The sequence below is a fragment of the Botryllus schlosseri genome, chromosome 8, assembly GCF_051294905.1.
Source record: "Botryllus schlosseri isolate E-star chromosome 8, Bs_hap1, whole genome shotgun sequence".
Classification (NCBI taxonomy): Eukaryota; Metazoa; Chordata; class Ascidiacea; order Stolidobranchia; family Styelidae; genus Botryllus; species Botryllus schlosseri.
The window spans coordinates 11,571,964-11,590,751 of record NC_137243.1 but is presented as its reverse complement, the minus strand read 5'-3'; the positions used below and the strand labels follow the sequence as shown (position 1 = coordinate 11,590,751).

Genomic DNA, 18,788 nt, shown 5'->3' with positions numbered 1-18,788 from the left:
ATATCACTGGTACAACAATTTTCATGTTGAAAATGGCAATCACTTGACCTTTTTCAATTTTCAGTGACAATTTCATACATGTTTCCATACTTGGCAATCCAACTTTCGGTTTAGATATTGTGTATACCCCTAAAGTATTGATACATTGAGCCAACTTCAGTGACCGAGTCCCTTCCGATCCATGCAGCTGACTTATGTCCTTCAGTTTTTGAACTTGCTTGCCTGTATCAGTCTAAAGTCGCGCGGAATATAATATTCTAGTCTTAAGTAGAGATTTTACATAACGTTGGAAGAAAGTATGTACCCATTTCTGCAGAAGCTTCCAATCCGCTTCAACATTCTTTTTAACAGCATTCAGAGCCTCAACAACGTCTCTGAAGCTTGCTTCCTTTTTCAGATGGAAGATCAGCGGTGCAAAACCAGTTACAGCGCTCAGGAAGCATGAGATGCGATTGACTTCCTCTGGAAAATCTCCAGCCGATATCATTCCAAGATCACAAAACACCTTTACTTCACCCAGATCTGTAAAATTTGTGTGGATGTATGCTCTAACTGCCGGGAACTTACAAACATGTTACCTTTCATATTTTCCAAAATCCAGCTTATTAAATCTTTCTCAAGTACAAATTTTTCTAGTATTTCGGAGAGCTCGGGGCTGGTCCATATTTCATCACTACTCTCATCATCATCGTCTTGAGGGTCAATACTTCCTAATCCTACGTCTTTGCCTTGATTTAACTTCTGCATGAATGAGTTGTAAGATAGCAAGTAACGACATAAAGGAAGGCATTATTTGGTAAGGTAACACAATGTTCATTTTATGTGGATTCATGCAAGCCTTCAGCTGAAGAGTTTAGTTTGCACTCTTAATGAAGGTAACTGCTCATGAAATTGAAAAGAGCTGCAATCAATAAATTGTTTACTACGTAGTTTTGAAATATCGACTTTTTGAGATCAGCTAAGCAAGAAAAGTATTAGTAGGCAGTGACACAGCCAGGGGAGGGTTACTAGGGTTGAACCTCATCGCATTTCAAACTTAAAACCTCGTCCTTCAGGAATGCAACTTCCATCTCAACTATTTCATACCTCATTTGCAATTCAGTAATTCACTTAAAATTTATATCCTTGAAGAATAATTGCCATATTATGTTTGCCTGTGCCAAAACAAGATGAAAAATCTTAGTAGTACCACAGAAACTTCGGGTACGTGTTACTGATACTACTTGAAATCTATATTATAGGGTAATTTCATGTCTAATCAACCAAAAAATAAATTTGGTCTCCATCAAGTCTCAGATTTGGATGAAGATTGTCTCGAAATATTGTGAAACCCATCACATGCCAACATCAATTTATCGCACGATAAAAACAAGCTTTTTAAGCAGATTTGAAAGTGTTTGAATGAGCAATTTGGACAGTGAAAAACTTCTATTTTTGTTTTGTTGTATAAATCCATCTGTTTCATCATCTTGGTGAAACATTATGATTTTGATATAAGCTCCAGTACATAGCTCAAGTTAAATGTCATTTCAGTGCCTTGCACTCCCTCTCATTTTTGTCTACTTCAAAATTTTTGTGAAGGGTGTCATATGAAATCTCTTGTAACATATAACGGTACTGTAATAGATTTATGTAGTCATTACTTTCATAATTGTGCATATTTCATCAAAATGAAAATTCGGTGATTTTTCCATAAATTACGTTTGAGTTTTTAGTTACCGAGTACCGTAAGGCAAATTCCAGAGCTAAATTTGCAGATTCAACTTTTACTTTGCTCAGCAGTTTCATTAGAACTGGAATCCAAATGCAGCATGCAGAAAGTGACGACTTAAAATGGTGTGCATGTGCTCAAAGTTTTAACAAACCTTCGCAAAATCCACATTGACAAATTCACAGGTGAGTTTGATTCGTCTTTTTAGCTTTCGAATGTTCTGGGCAACTTTTGCCCCAGCTTTTATACGAAAATAATGGTGAATCTGATTTGCTCGTTTTGCAATAACATCCTCAGGCATTTCTTGGTCTGCGATATATATACATTATACGATATAAACACCAGAAATACTTGCAGTTTACCGTTACCTTGTAAAACCTTCACAAGCAGTTGGATTTCATAAGATATTTTTTTTCGTGCATCTCCTGACTCAAATAGGTCAGGAAGAACAGAAACCGGCAGCGTGCCTGATAAATAGATGATAGTTGCGATTTACGGACTTTTGCTGGTGCAAATAATGCATTCTATTGTATAAGTTTACTCTAATTAGGCTACTTGATCATGACCACGTTTTTTCATTGTGGGTTGAAACCTCGATATCTAATCGACCATCGGTCACATTAGGCCACACATGGTTTATTTTGACCAGAACAGTACTTATATGATAAAAATTGTTTGTTTCCATGAGAAAGTAGGTCACCTCGCTATTAGTCATACCCTGACTAAAGGATGTAACCTGGACTTGAAGAATATAGACAACATGATGAGGAGGAATTGAAAGTTGGAAGGGGTAAAAGGTTAGGGTTACCATACATCCTCTTTTAATAGGATTTGTTCTCTTTTTTGACTTTTTTAAAGTGTCCTCGGAAGACTTCCAAATATCCTATTTTTTGAGAATTTTTTTTCAAATTTTGGTTAAATGTATGTGAAAATTCGACTCAGATATAGGAAATCAGTAGTCAACCAACTACAAACACGGAATAAATTTACTAATTTTTACGGATTTTACTCCGGTATTCTAAATCAGAAAATTTTGAAAAGGTGTCCTCTTTTCAGATTCCCAAAATATGGTAACCCTATAATAGGTAGTTATAGTTCTGTCATCAAACCAGGGCTTTAAAGCCAGAGCCGGTGGCGTACATATTCACAGGAGTCGGAGCCGGCCCCAATGTATTTCATAAGATGCTATTCTACTACTATTGGCAGACTTCACAGAACTTGACAGCGACCCTTCACATAATAACAATTAGTTGCTGCGTTGGGCTACCTTTTACTAACAACCCATGACACTGACAAATGATAGTTTTCACTCAGATATTCAACAGAGTGGAGCTGGAGCCAGGGCAGTGGCATCAATGAGCTTCGAAGCTGGAGCTAATTTATGATAAAAGAGCTGGAGCCGGAGCAATAAAACATTTCTGTCCGCTACAAAGCACTGCTGCAAACCAGAAGTGCCGAGTCACAGCACAAGCATTTCCGAACATTATCTAATTATTAGCAACAAGTTTCTGTCGTCATATGCACATGCCACATAACAGCAGCATCAACCGCATGTGGATAGGAAAAAAACATCAACATATAAAAATTTTTTAGTGAAAAGTAAGAAAGGCGCTTTTTCTAGTAGGGATATATCGTTGCAGTGGTATCAAAGTAGCTCATGTCCAGTTCTCAAAATTTGAAGGTCTATTTTTAAAACTTGAAAAAAATCATTTTTTCGAAAATTTTTGAAATTTTTGCGGTCATATCTTGGCCATTGTTATATCTGTATCAGTGTTTCAAAGTTAATAGGGGCCAATATATGGCTGAAAGAAGATGAAAACTTCACGTAAAGTTAATTTTCTCAAAATATGTACAATGGACATACGTTACTTTGATACCACTGCGACGACATAGGCAAACTGGATCCGTTTGTATATACAGCAAGCCCTGAATCTCAGCCTTCTGAAAACTAGAGAGTAAAATATATCTACCCGGAACAGTAGCCTACTTCATTTTCAATAATAATATAATTAAATTCTACATGGTCAATTCATTCAGGTTAAAATGGTCTCACCCGATAATATCTCAGCAACAATTTCAATTAGTCTAATGCGCACATTTTCTTTCCATAGTGTGTTTATTACATTAATCCAGGTGACTCTTTTTTGATGACTCGTTTTGCAGAATTTTTCAACCGCACCATCCCATTCTTTGTGGAAAGTTCTACTCCGCTACAAGCAGTACACAGAAATGTCAAATTTCAGTAACAGAACAATTGTAAGTTGAATACATACTCGAAGAGATTCGAGCAGCTTCAATTCAGATATAATGTCCTCAGTCAGCCGATCGGATGATATATATTTTCCAAATCTACCATCTTGGTAATGAACGATTTCGTTCAACTTGCCATCATTCAAAATTGGCTGGGTTGTCAGCTCGTGCATTCGAATTTCGAGTGCATCTGGAGATAAATTTATAAAATTTAACTTGGAAACATATATTCAGATAAAACTAGCAATCTTACCATCATTCATTGATTCACATAGGAACAAGAAATACCGCAGACTTGATGCGACTGATTCAATTGAATTGATAATTTTACCAACTTCCAACATTTTATCGGTTAGTTTCCAGTCTACGTTACAACCTTCCAGGTTAGTATGAGGAGATATCTAAATGGAAGCACGAAACAACATAACAACAGTAATAGAAGGATACATATATTGTGTTAATAAATTGCTGCATTATTCACAGATGTGACAAGTCTGTTTGGAGGTATTAGAGTGGTTTGTCAGATCCTGGTCTTTGCACCAGATCCTGTTCCTAGTTTTCAAGTGCAACCATGATCATAATGCTGTGATTGAATAATGTGATTGATACTAATTGGCCTTCTAAAAATTTTGTTTTCAATCCTTGCTGACCAGACTGACTACTTATAGGACCAAGGGCCAAATATTGGCAACATTGGTGAAATTGACACAAACATTTCCCAATGAATGAACAGTGAGTAAAAATCCAACAATGTTCGGCAAATACTGTTATTGTCTGGAACAATTAACATTCTCAATAAAAAAGCGACAAGATATAATACATGCAACATCAACATAACGTACGAATTATCTTATATAATCAACCTAAATTAATTTGTGGAAAATATTTTTCTAAATTAGCAGAAGCTGCTTGATTGATTCAACTTGATGTGTTTTAGTATTTATAGATTTATAGAAATTTACCCAGGATATAAATTGGACATACCTTGTGAAAACTTGAAATTGACTTGCAATGCTGCAACATGTATCTCGATTCAGATAACTTGAGTGATCCTTGCAAAAAGCAAGTAATAGCAGTACGGAAATCCGACTGCATCATTTTTAGATCTTTCACATTAGGGTCATTAGATCCGATGAGCGTTTTGTTTTCACCTGATATTTGAAAAATATATTATGTTCAAGTACTGCAGTTTACCTGCTGAAATACACCCATATCAGTTCTGTTCATATAATTCTAAATGAAATTGCAGATAGCATGCGTCAAAACATAAAATTATTTCGTCATCTCGCAAAGCCCAGTTTAAACTGCGCATAACCATTATTTCATGCCACTACCATCTATATAAAATTATTGAACACCCTTTGCATTGGGGGTTTGTACCCAACATTAGGAATTATTATTATCAATGGTGTCAAATTCACGTCCATAGTTATCCCCATTTGCATGCTTCAGTGACCGTTTGTTATTTATGACACGCTAATAAACAGAGATTTATTTTATTTTGAAACTATGATAATACGATTCTGAATAGATTGAATTCAGTATTTTTATCATCAGTATATTTATCATTAGAAATCCCCATTTATTGTACAATACTACAAGATGGTATAACTTATACCAATAGCTTGCATACCTACGCAATGATCTTACGTCTACCATATACATATTCCATAGCCGGATGTGAATCAAACCCGAAACCCTGTCTGATCAGTTCCTCATTTTTGAAGCTATGTACTTACAAAATGCCTGGAATATCCGTGAGGCAAATGGCCACTTAGCAATGAAGTAGATGAAATGCATAATCCCACGACATTTTCTAACTTCCGGCAAGTGAACAATTTTGTCATATTCCTGCACAACCATTCTGACGAGAAATTCTTTACCAGATGTACGCCACCATGGAAGCGAATGACCGTCCTACAATAAAGAGCACCAATCAGATGTGGATCAAACACGAAAACTGAATTTCTTGTCACTAAACACCTGAATTTTAGTAGCCCTAAAGCATTTTGATATCGTGTTCAACTCATTACCTAGTTCAGCTGTAATTTAGAGAGCCGAAGAACGGCGAGACCCTTGATACTTTTTTTTATGGATATCACAGGAATTATGACGTGAGTGTTAGTTGCGATCCTTAAGGTCCAGGGTTCCATCATACAGAGAAGCACATATGACACCAGTACAGATGATGATAGGATACATCGCTAGCAGCTATATGGAAATAATCCCTGTCAATAAATCCTGTCTTACATAGGGTTCTGTTCGTGTTAGCTCAAATGTAGCCTTATGGGTAATCATTTCAAACATCTTTTTTTTCGACGGAAATAACCAGAGTATAATATTGATACAAAAATTTCTTACTGCCTTGGTAGCAATATATAGGGAAAATCTATTGGTGAAAACATATACAGCATAACTACTAGAAGCAGTACCTCGCATACCATACCACGGGGGACAAGCCATTTTGGCACCAGATATTATCAAGATTGGAAGTTTCATCTATCGACCCTCATGCACTGGGCATTTTGGGCAATGGTTTGATCCTGCTGGTATTTTACCCCCAGTCCTTCAAATAGCACACTATGTGGTATTACAAGTTGCCCGAACTAGATATTTCTTGGCGTCTTCTGGTGTCAACATGGCGGAGTCAAATAGTAAAGCATCATAGAATGTAGCACAGGGTTGGGCAACCTGTTGTGCGGAATTCGTGCGGCGGTCGACACGTAATTCAAGTAGTATGTGTTGACGGCCGTCGACATGCAAATTGACTCCTGAATTTTGAATCTTGAAATTTTCTTCGTGCTATTCAATGTGACATCATTTTTCAATTTTAATATAGTAGCGCCCTTTGCAATCTGAGCCCCACTGTAGACGCGAACAGCAGAGGAAAATCATGCACCCCATATACATATACCAACTTGGAATCGTGTGCTCCTCACAAAATAATTTTTTTTTTCTGGTACGCTTGAGCGATTCCAATGTCTCTCCATTATACCGACAATCCCGACGGAAGGCCAATAAATAACAGCATACAACAACGTGACCGATACCAATTTGTTCACCCGAAGATGCATCATCATTTATAACTTGCCCTAAATTTTCGAAAGCACCCCCTCCATCGACTCTACCATTGAATCTGATCACATGGGCTGAGAAAGGATAAATATTTGATAGTAATATGTGAAACTACTAATATTATTGACGAAATTGATTGGTGAAACCGAAAAACATTTCGCGCTTAGTGGCCATAACGAATCCCTGTAACCATTTATACCATGACCACTCCCGATTTCAGTGCCTGTAGTAAGCTGATATGGGAATGTAGATTAGTCCAGAGTCCACCGGAAATGGACATGGACAGTTTAACATGGGTATTTGGTGTTAGTTCATTACGACCATGTAATGCGGCCGTAGGCTACATAAGTAATCGAAATGCGGCTGTGAATAGCAAAAAGGCTGTCCATCTCTGATGTAGTATAATCATTACAGAAGTCAGGGATATCTAAAGTTCTAGATGTCTAGTTATCTAGAGTTATTGATATCCCCGATAGAAGTCAAACACATCCCACTTGCTTACCACTCCTTTTGCATGCCTCTTTTAATGTACTTACATTTTTATCACTATCCATAAGTTAAGGTTAGAACTGTCGTTTCGACTTCCCCCTGTCGTTTCATTGTATTACAATTTTTGTAGTACCGTATTTCAAACTGCGGACAGTAATAAGAAAAGCAAGCAGTCATTTTAAAACAGAATTAAGTGTTGATACTGATTCATAGTCACTGTAGAAACAGATACGCTTCCCATGTGTTCAATTCGGGTGGTGACAACCACTTACTATTTTCGAAGAGTGTTTGTAAACCGGTATCTAAACATGTACAGGACAGTACTGAAACAATTTCATCACCAACATGGTTCTGTCACTCGAAAATATCTCCATTCAGTATTGTTTGAATAAAAGTTCAATATTTGTTCGTACTCTTGACAACCTAGTTATTAGCACATAAGCCATTCATTGGTGTCTGTTAAGCTATAATTGGCAGTTTTTTCTTTCTTCTAGTGGTTGCTGATTATTTCAACAGAAGGAACATAGCCGTACCTCAAGGATGCTGTTTGTGCATTGCAAGGCATATTCTTCCAGCCATGCTTGAAGGCAATCTTCGAAGGTTATATTTTTCCATTTTTCCAAATATACCCGAAAGTAATCTTTTTTCGATGTACCCCATACCTTTATTTGAGGGTAAAAAAATTTCAAAAACTGGAAGAACATATGAACTTCGACCTTATTCTCATGATCACTTAAACTTACACGCATTGTGATTCTCTGTGTCTCGATCATGATCTTGCTTTGGAAGAATAAGTCTATTTTTGTGTGTGACCATCGCAATTTGAGCACTTCATTGACAAACTGGAAGACAAAGCTAAAGAGACACAGTAGATCTAAATCAATTTCATCATACCTGCAGTTCTGCAAGCGATAAAGTACACCAGGAAGACATCCAGGTACAGATTTGATACGACATTTGATGCAAGTTTGTCTCAACAAAATGCTCATTTTCTTGAACACCCTGTAAAGATATAATCACTGTGATTTACAAAAAGATCCTATCGTACCAATCTTACACTGATGATCAACTCATTTTTTAAAATCAAATAATTGCATATGTACTACTCTTATTCCCATATTTAATTTGTACGTTGTTAATGTTGTTGTTGCCTAAGTAATAAAGCTCTCTCCCTCTATCCCTCTCTCTCTCTCTCTCCACCCCCCTCTCTCGTTACTTAGTCATAACATTAGCAGCAAGAGAAGTCACAGTGGGGAAAAACGCCAATAAATCACTATTTATAAAATATTTTCATCACAAGTAATTTTCTCTGTATTCCTTGAAGTATTTCAACAATTGCTCATTAGAAGAAGTATCCATACAGGAAGCTAATACAAATTGATCATATCAAATCGTAGATACTTGGGCATTTCCATGTCATCATATCGTTGAGTTACAAAACAGTAGGGCAACCAAACATTGTGCAGCAGCAAAGACTAGAAGGATTTGATTTTGATTCAGCAACAACTATTCACCAGATTTGTAAATAAAATACAGGTATGTTCTCTTTTCTTAATATGCTGACATACCCGATTATTGGCTTTGTGGAAAACTAAAATTCCAAGGATTTGCGTTGAAACTGGACAACTTCCCATGCTACTGACATCTTTGAATATTGAATAGGTATATCTATTAACCCTTTGCGACCGGCGGTCTAGTATACTAGACAGCGACTGTTTGACACAGAAGAGTCGGTATTTAATCGAAGATAGCTAGACCTGTATTGGTCATAAACTATTGCAATCGGTTTGTATGGATAGCTCTTATAAATACGCATACATCAGACCATGTATATAACCTATTGTTGCAATGTATATCCTGCTTGAAATGCAGATTGAACACGCAAAAACGTTTCCCGCAAAATTGAATTTGTAATGATGCTCGCGTGAATTGCCGCCTGAAATATAAACCATTGTATCTTCCGTTCTAGACGTCATATAACCAATTACAATTATCTTCTATGACTTGTTGTTGGTCATAATATTCTATGAAAGTCCTTCTATCGAAGATTAGCACGTATAAGATGTTTCAAATTGACGTGAAAGAAGCATACCTTATTACGTGAAAATGATGGCTGCGTATGATCACCCGACTCGTTGCGTTTTCAAACAGATGTACAATTGCTTCATGCAATAGCAAATTGTACATATGGTTAGCCATTATCCTGGCATATTCATCAATATCCCTATCATGAAGCTTAGTTTTGTATAAGAAAGCCGATACCAGCCCTAACACTGCACAAATAAGCGTGCGAGCTAGGCTATTTTGGTACCCGAGCCTGTAATAACAACATCATATCGAGGCAGTTATATATCTGTTTTAGATGACACACGAAGTTACTGTTGGCTTCTATGAATACTGTTGATCATACATGAAACATTAGCCATGTAGAATACAGTTCAGATTGATGTGAAATAAAGCAGTAATATATCACGTGGAATGACTTCTCGAGCGTATATGGGCGCTGGGTAGTGCCGAATAAGGCAATATGTGTATACTTACGGATCCCTTATGCAGTTGCAAGTTACATATAACAAGCAACTGGGGTTGATAGCACTTCAATAGCATGGAGATATATATACGATCTAGGGGAAAATTGCCAAGGTAGTTACTATGTTATGTAGAGCTGGACGCGCGTTGCCTTCAACGAGAATGCGAGATTACGTAATCGATTACTCATCGGCGGCGGCCACGTGATTGTGCTTATCATCCCTACCTTTCCAAGATCGTAGCGCTGGGCTATGAAGCGCTATAGTAGCGTGTAATGTCTCGTTGGAACGTAGAGATCCATGCGGAAGGCAATCAGGTGGTCATATACCAAGAGAGGGCCTAGGTATGACGTCAGGAGATATAGAAGAACAAAATTGTATTTTATTTTCAAGAAATCGAGAACATTTTCTCGCATAACGTTATTCCCTCTGGCGTCTGAGCCGTGAGAGTATCTAAGACCGTTAGGCGGCTACTTCAGGTTTACGGCAATATGTTGGGCGTCGATTTAAGCCATATGGATTACATTTTATCGGTTTTTTTGTGGATGCCGTAAAATTTTGGTCAGTAGGCCGGCCGGTTACAAAGGGTTAACATGCATGTAATGTAAATTTATGATTCATTTATTTCTGTAAACATGAAAGTCGTATCTGACCCATGGAAAGCTGCCATTGTGCTCACACTGTCCTTGGCCAAAATTAGTTTGATGCCTCTGCATCCTGTGAGACTGTGTGGCAATTCCTTGAAAAAATTAGACACTTTCATACTATTCTTGTCGATCTCTCTCTTGGATGAATGGTAAAACTGGTAAATCGCAAATAAGTAAACTGAACACCGTAAGATCACTAAATATGACTATAGAAAACTTTGGAAGTCACACTCACTGGTTTGGAAAATATCTGTCGGGTGGCCATACTTGCTATTTTCATGACAAACATGATAGCTACAGACGAATCCTTCAACAGAGTTGTTGCTGTCTTGTCAATCATGGAAGATAGAATCACAAGTATATTTTTTGCCGTCTTTATCAATCCTTCTTCTCCACCCATGGTGCACCTGTATTGCAATGTCAACTTGACGATTTCATGCGTCTAAGGAAAGAATTCAGCTCTTACTTGATATTTCCCTGGAATATTCCAAGAAAGCAATCTTCAAAGTAATATTGTGTTGGTACAGTCTCTAAAAGAATCTACAATAACAAAATATTGGAACCTTCTCGATAAAAATATTAATTGCAGTATAAATACCTGTTGTGTGCTGCAGTGATTTTCTTTCGAAACTAAAATTTCAAGAACAGAGTCCAGTGGGAAATAAGACGATATTTGATGATTTTTCCAGTCATTTAGAATAATCATCAACGATGATCGATTGATCAAGTACAGAAAAGTGTCAACCATCCAAGGAAATTCTTCAAGATGTGCAAGGATTATCTGTCCCATCCGCAGCAAAGATCTAGTAGAAAAGGAGAAATTATGACATGTTGGGCCAAGAGTTTTTGAGGCATTTTTCTCACTACTTACATGTAAAGCAGTCACTGAAACTGCTTTAACTATGTTTCAAGTACAACTAACATAGCATTTGCCAAAGTTTGATTTGCTATAAGTATGAACAAAACACAAAAGGTTTGCAACCTACCTAAATATTTGACACAATATATGCAATTTCGGTGTCCCATACTTTTGGTTGTTACCAGTCAACATTCATCTCTCTGACATAGGCCATTACTGGATTATAAAATTTAAAGCTATATTTTATAGTTTGGATACTAGGGCCGTGATGGAATTCTATAGAAAATGCTTCAAGAAAGTAGTTCAAGTGGAAGAGAATCCTGTCATCCAAAGTTAAAATGGGGGGTCACCAACTTGAACTTTCTAAGCCACCGGTATATATAATACTCGGATCACAAATCACATATTAGAAAAGTTTTGCATAGGTAAGCAAAGCTTATCAATTCATTGCATTCCCGGTGATATATTCTATCTGTATACTACACCATGATTCACAGCTATTAATGTACTATTGCTAATGTGAGAGTGTCAGCCGAAAATATTCAGGCTTATTTCAAAGAATACGTTATTCTATTAATATACTGTAATTACTTTCGCAACAGTTGCCGTGTGTCATTTACTCATCAAGGTATATTATATTCTTCAAAACAAGGATATTGACATTAAAATTTTGCACGGAGAAGAAAATATCTACCAATCAAGCAAACTTTATGGTGACAAACAAATGCTTATTCATTGGTAAAACTAAAAATTTCAGTTGAAACCAAACTACAATGTAATACTTTTGGATCTTCTGTTGATTGCTCTCTTTCTTTATTTCTGACCATGACATATTATCGACATTTGGCAACATGGATCTTTGGAACAGCCGGCTTCCCGTTCTTCTTGATGCATACAATTTTCTGTGATCTTCACCGTAACGGGTAATAATCCAGTACAATGGTAATGTGAGTACCCAGTCAAAATTAGGTGTTGACCCACGCACCATATCAATGACATGGCGATAAAGGTAGAGGAAAACATCAGCCAGCGGTGACCTGATTGATTAAAGTTCAACGCAATTTATATTCCTCTGAAACAAATTTAAATGGTTACCCGTTAGGATCATTCAAGTATTGTCTTTCAATCTCTTCAAGTAGAATCATTCGATGGGTACCACTGATTTCACTAATATCAAGACCCACACATATGCAGACCACAAGGAGATGATGATCAATCTTGTGTTTTAGCTTATGCAGAGAGCTTGCCAAGTGCAAAACTCGAATAACTCTGACAACTTGTTCATCCTGAGTCTTGAGAGCTCGCAAGGATTTTGATACCCACATCATAGCCGTATCTTCCAGATCCTAGAACACGGATTAGGGATTAAAAATACAAAAGGACAAAACATCGTTAAATGTCCATTAAAAACAAATCAATATCAGCAAGATAGTTTGAGAACTTGACATTTACATCTAACCGTGAAAATTATTGGCACACTTTTTTCTTCCATTTAGATAGGAAGTCCAACATCAGAGAACAGAAGACATATACGTGAACAATTGAATATGGATGTTAACAACTTTTCTATTAAGCAAAATTCTGAAACTATTTCAATTTGGCCAGAAGGTAAAATCAAGAAAATTGGCTCAAAAACAAGTTTGAAGATTTAATTGCTGCAATTCTTTCCTAATAAAATATTTGTGACTATTTTCTATGTGAATCATCAATACAAAATTGCATCTCTTGACAATAATCAGTCTGGTCTTGAAGAATTCGGACACACACCAATTTTTGGCTTTCTCGATGTCTGGTCATTGCCAAGCTCAAACTTGCCACTTCAGAGACAAGCTCAATTGAGCTGACTAAGAGAAGTCACATCACACGAATGTAATAAAATGAAATGTAGTACAGTAGTCGAAACAACCTGGTAAGTAGCCTTTCAATCAGACACCAATTTTGGCCTAGAAAGTATGAACATTCAATTGCAGTTCCTGTGTATGTTCCATTGCAATAAAGAATAATTTCAGAAGTGAAACTGCTAGCTATGTTGATACATCACAGTTGAGCAATGGATAATTGAATTTATCACAGCTTCACAGCATGATGCGCATGGGGACGGGTGATTAGGACTCAATGGAAATAATTTTGAGGATTGAACTACGGATTGTATCATATTGTACATGTACAGAACATGTATACATGGCCTGGCCATGTATTGTTGCAAGCAGCAATGTATGGATATATTCGTTAGAACCTTTCCAGGATAATAATGTCCTTGCATAAAACTGGAATAGTTCGAGGATTACATAGAAACAGCAGACTGATTTCAAAACTACATTAATTCAGGATATATTTCCAACAAAAGTAAGGACATTACCTTGTCTTTTAGCAAGACTGATTGGCAGAATGTCACTTACACATGTGAAGGCCATTATGATATCTTGGCATTATTAGGGATATTGGTTTATGCTAGCCATGCATATGGATGGATATTTTTGAAATTTAATTCGCAATATCACTATTTTGTTGGACTTTTTCTGTTTACAAAGTGAGACAATACCATGTTTATATGTACATATCCAATGTCTGAGTGTCTGCTTGAGATTGAGAGGTCCCAACCCAGCGGTCGCTACCCCCATAGGGTCGTTTGCCTATCCTATGGGGTCGTAGAGACGAAAATAAAATAGCAATGGTTGTTACGAGAATGTCAATTTACTAGATGCTAGCGGTGGCTATTTCTGAAAATTCTATTAATTTTTTAAAATACGAAAAAAATGGCCTTTGAGGAATGCGAGCCCAGCAAACAAGGTATCAGATCAGTCAAAACGTCGTTTTCAAGCTCTACCTCTTATAACATAAGGTTGGTGTCTTGTCACCACTACGAGTGTCGCAGCATAGAAATCAATAGGTTGGTAATTTCTTTTTCTGGTAGTTATATGTAATAATTGGATGTGGGATTATTCATAACATTCGTGAGCAAAGTGATACATGATGACAGTTTAGGAATCGGGAAACAACAACAATGTTGGTCCGATATAAAATCATCATAGAATGTAAAACGTCATGCAAATCAAGCAAACAAACCCTATCGGATATATCAATATGGTATCTTCTGTCCGCGGTTGTATCCCATCCTTTTTTAAATTGGTCAATGCATGACTGAATCTCTTTTTTCTCTGCCAGATTGATGGATCCACCAGCAGACCTGGCCGGTGTGGGCAAATGTAAATATAGAGATGATTTAATAGCCTCCTCAGGATGGCGTCCATGAAAATTGAACATTGGGACATCACGAAAGATGGTCCGATCTGCAAAATCAATACAAAGACTACAATGGATCGTATATGATTTATTCTGTACATATTGCAAAATGCTGTAACGCTACATATGTGAATACAGCATTCAGATTCTATGTTTATGTTCTGTGTCGAGGATTTACTTCAATGGTAATAGACTACCGTTCCAATCAGTACTATACTATCTGTATAATCTGTACTATGGAACATGTCTCATTCAGTGTTCCATCCCAGTTAATCCGCCATCACTAAGATGGGGTCAAATTTGACCCCGACAGAACAAATATGAGAGTCTTTAATGGAAAGTCAGATTGTTCTTGCCAGTCGAGTAATCCTAGACAGTGTTACGCACTGTCAACCGTCAGCTGATTGATGCTGATATGTTGTCGGCATGTATAATTTATTGCACATGCATCATATTCTGAAGGAAAAACAGCCTGACTTAATTTTTTGTCCCGTTTGAATCTTCTGTATTTCGTTTATTTATAGCTCCTATAGCCACTTTATGCCATGTGGGTTCAACGGGACCTGACGGTAACGGTTTATGATCTCTTATTGATTGTGCCGATTTTGACCCCACCTTGCCATTGTGTAATGGTATCCGGTGATTTATGTTGAATTGGGTAGACGGTTGGGGTCGGTGTGTCGTTCGGAGAGCTCTATAGCAAAATTAGCAGATAAATATGCAATTAAAAGGGGGGGGGGGTCAATTTCGCCTCCACGTCGCTAATTGTGTAACGGTTGACACCTTGGTGATTGCGGCCTTGCTGGTTAATGAGCAACTGAGTATGCAAACAGTGTAACTAAAGGACAAAAAAAAATACCTCTGGTAACGAAGGCTACGCGATTTACATTTTCCTCTGTTCCTCTCGGAAGATATTCCCAATGCGGCCAACCGCGGATATACACACAGTATTTGTATTCGAATCTGTACTCTTTTTCTTTCCTCGGAAGAAAAATTCGATAGAAATTTTTGTCCCTAAAATAACAAAACATAGATAGTTGATAGAGCGCCTGAATTATGTCAAATAGAAACGAAAAACATAACTAGCGCCTGAATTATATCAAATAGAAACAAAAAACATATCTAAACAGAATAGATCCTCATCAAATTTGAGGGTGGTACACACAGCAAACACCATGTAATTTGCATTTGACATGGACTCCATCAAGCGACAAATGAAACGTTTTTCACCATTTTGCACTTGATGCAAGACAATTCACTCAGGATCAGCAGGGTTTTAACCAATTCACAAGGTTTGGAGTCGGTTTTACATTTACAGTTTCGACTCAAGTGGAATCATTTTCAATTCATCACCGAGTCCAAGTCGGGGTGCAGAGAGCTAAGTTCGAGTCATATTGCTAAAGCTCGAGTCCGAGACCAAGTCATCGTTTTAACTGCTCTGTGTTGAGTTCCAATTATTTTCAATCAACTTTTCCACAGCTCTGAATGGGTGATATCGAATGTCTTAACAGTATCGGCCGCATTTTTAAGTACCAGTACTGATAAACGAAATACCACTACCAATAATGTGGCAACTTTACTATTCTAAATGACAATGAAAGGACCAAGTCATACCACTTGGTCGAGTCATGTGCAATGGAGTGGAGTACAAGTAGATACATAAATTACCTCAAGCCGAGTAGTGTCATATTCCGTAATTAAGAAAATGACAGGAGTGAAGTCGAATCACTAAAAAATCAAGTCATTGCAACCCTGGGATCAGATCAAGTTCTCAATGCTAGTGTTTAACCTCTGAACCATAAATTCAATAACAGAGCTCGAGTCACAGTTGGCGACAGGTCTGGATGACATTGTTGAAATTCAAACATTTAGGGATAAGAGCGTATTTTGGCCTATGACTATGCAGTATGCATCTAAGTGGGAAATAATTGTCATGCCAGTTAACTACTGCAATAACCGGCATTGGAAATGCTGTGACTTTTTCGGGAGAAGCGCAAATAAATTTGTGTCACTATTGTTAGTGGATGTTCATTTTGGTTGCCAGGATGACACGAAAGGAATGACAAACTTGACATTGAAAAGCTTGGAGGCTCATCTGCAAGCAGACCCGGAGCACATTCATTCCATTCAATATAGTTAAGGCAACATACCAACATACCAACTTACTCCACTCAACTTTTCTGCGCGTGTAAGCATGTAACTAATGGGCTATACATAGCACCCAACACAATGTACTTGGAAATATGCAACATTACTAGAGCCCGACCGATCGGTTCGCCGATAATATCGAGTGATATCATACTTTGAAAGAAACACCGGTATCGGCCATTGAAGGTAAAATATTTCGGCAATTTCGTAACGTCACAGCACGGTAGTAGGGAGTCAGAGAACTATAATCTGCGACTGCTAGACTAGGAATATTGGTTCAATACTCATAGCAGGGGTCAACATCATGCGACCTGATTTGAAATTGCGGAAGATCGCTTAGTTTTGAAATGCTAGGGTATTTGGCCTTCAGTTAGTTCATTACAACTATATACTGGAATGCGGCCATAGGCTACGTAAGTAATTGAAATGCGCCCGAGAATAGCAAAAAGGTTGGCCACCCCTGCTTTAGTTGCTGAAGAGTGTTGTCAGGTATCGTGCATGGCTCATAGGTCAGAATAGAATGAAAGTTTTCCATGATATTTTCTGTTGTATTTGTATTATTGTTTATCCTGCGGCTCGATGCTAACAACGGCGTTATTCATCAACAGCGGAATTGGTAAAACATGAGGATTGGCCGATAGAGTGTGGTTATAGACCACTAAAACAGTATCTGTAACAAACATATATGTGGGCATATTTCTATGCTCTGCCCTACGTTTTAGTCATGATCAGACATGGGGTAATCGCGATTAGTAATTGTAATCGATTACGACGATTACAGCATTTTCAAGTAATCGTAATCGCAATCGATTACATTCGAAAAAATCCCGAAGTAATCGTAATCGTAATCGACTACTTCCCATATTTAATCGATTTCTCTGTGAAAGAACGATTACTTTTTATTTTTGCAAGGACTATGACATAAACTGAACATTTGTGAACAAGGAAGAGATATTATACTGAGTTCGTGATAGCACAAACGTCTGATTTCCAAACGCCACAGCTCATTATTACGTCAGAAGCAGCCTATTAGCTTTGCGCGTCGTTGCATAAGAAGTATTCACACTAAATAGATATTCGATGTACATACGTCGCACATTAGTGTCATTGTAAGAACACCTGTCGTGCTATATATCAGGTTATCAACACGTTCCACACGCCACTACCTCGCAGCAGGATAATTTATTTCCGCTCTGCCTAGTTTAAAATAGTAACTTATGCTTGATGTTTGGTTATGCTTATGCTCAGTTAAACGCAATGTGACCGTCGCTGCTTGGCGAGCAGTAGGCCTATCTAGTACCTAGTACGTACGAAATTTTGTACTCGTCAAATAAAACATTGCGATTTCCACGACGAAGCAGTAAAAATCAACAGCTTGTGATGTATATATCGTTTCTCGTAACGGCAGCTTGCAGTACAATATCTGTATGAAGTTGAAGGCAGAATTTTATGTTCGCTTCGTCTTATTCTCATATGACTCTACTTGAAACGGGCGCCAATCTTTACTCAACATTGGGACTTGCCGCCATGGCCATAGGCCTATATATCATGTTCGCATGGGCTGTAGCTGGAATTAGGATAAAACAGCAGTTCGTCCCCCATAGGGGGGTTATCGCAAGTTGAAGACTGAATTTAGTCAATAATTGCATGATATTACTATTGATTTTTAATCCTCTCTCGGCCCCCGATGGTCAGATTCACCTATAGAGTTTGTTTGTTTGAGGTAATCTTGGTGTTTGTCGACTACAACGGTCAGTTACACCAGGCCGATTATCTTCATTTTTGATTCCGTATCTGCCGACTTGTAGCACAGCCCATCTTCTAGGCTTATTGTAAGA

At 37.6% G+C, this 18,788-nt stretch overlaps 1 protein-coding gene across 3 annotated transcripts in view; it reads right to left on the bottom strand.

Annotated features, from left to right (window-relative positions):
- Window positions 1-15,835, bottom strand: part of LOC145444332 (E3 ubiquitin-protein ligase rnf213-alpha-like) — a 48,985-nt gene extending 33,150 nt beyond the window's left edge. The window contains exons 1-20 of one of the 3 annotated variants that reach the window (XM_080322297.1): window positions 15,662-15,835; window positions 14,626-14,849; window positions 12,655-12,905; window positions 12,342-12,596; window positions 11,299-11,503; window positions 11,167-11,240; window positions 10,936-11,107; window positions 8,420-8,527; window positions 8,269-8,367; window positions 8,059-8,187; window positions 5,701-5,878; window positions 4,946-5,112; window positions 4,215-4,362; window positions 3,985-4,151; window positions 3,765-3,921; window positions 2,080-2,178; window positions 1,866-2,020; window positions 579-741; window positions 305-522; window positions 49-232 (exon numbers count right to left, since the gene is read on the bottom strand). In XM_080322297.1, the coding sequence (XP_080178423.1) occupies window positions 49-232; window positions 305-522; window positions 579-741; window positions 1,866-2,020; window positions 2,080-2,178; window positions 3,765-3,921; window positions 3,985-4,151; window positions 4,215-4,362; window positions 4,946-5,112; window positions 5,701-5,878; window positions 8,059-8,187; window positions 8,269-8,367; window positions 8,420-8,527; window positions 10,936-11,107; window positions 11,167-11,240; window positions 11,299-11,503; window positions 12,342-12,596; window positions 12,655-12,905; window positions 14,626-14,849; window positions 15,662-15,833 (3,325 nt within the window). In that variant the 5' untranslated portion in view covers window positions 15,834-15,835. Of the gene's footprint in view, window positions 1-48; window positions 233-304; window positions 523-578; window positions 742-1,865; window positions 2,021-2,079; window positions 2,179-3,764; window positions 3,922-3,984; window positions 4,152-4,214; window positions 4,363-4,945; window positions 5,113-5,700; window positions 5,879-8,058; window positions 8,188-8,268; window positions 8,368-8,419; window positions 8,528-10,706; window positions 10,910-10,935; window positions 11,108-11,166; window positions 11,241-11,298; window positions 11,504-12,341; window positions 12,597-12,654; window positions 12,906-14,625; window positions 14,850-15,661 lie in introns of those variants that run through there. The other 2 variants (XM_080322298.1, XM_080322299.1) reach the window with 2 other exon arrangements.
- Window positions 15,836-18,788: the final 2,953 nt, after the last annotated feature.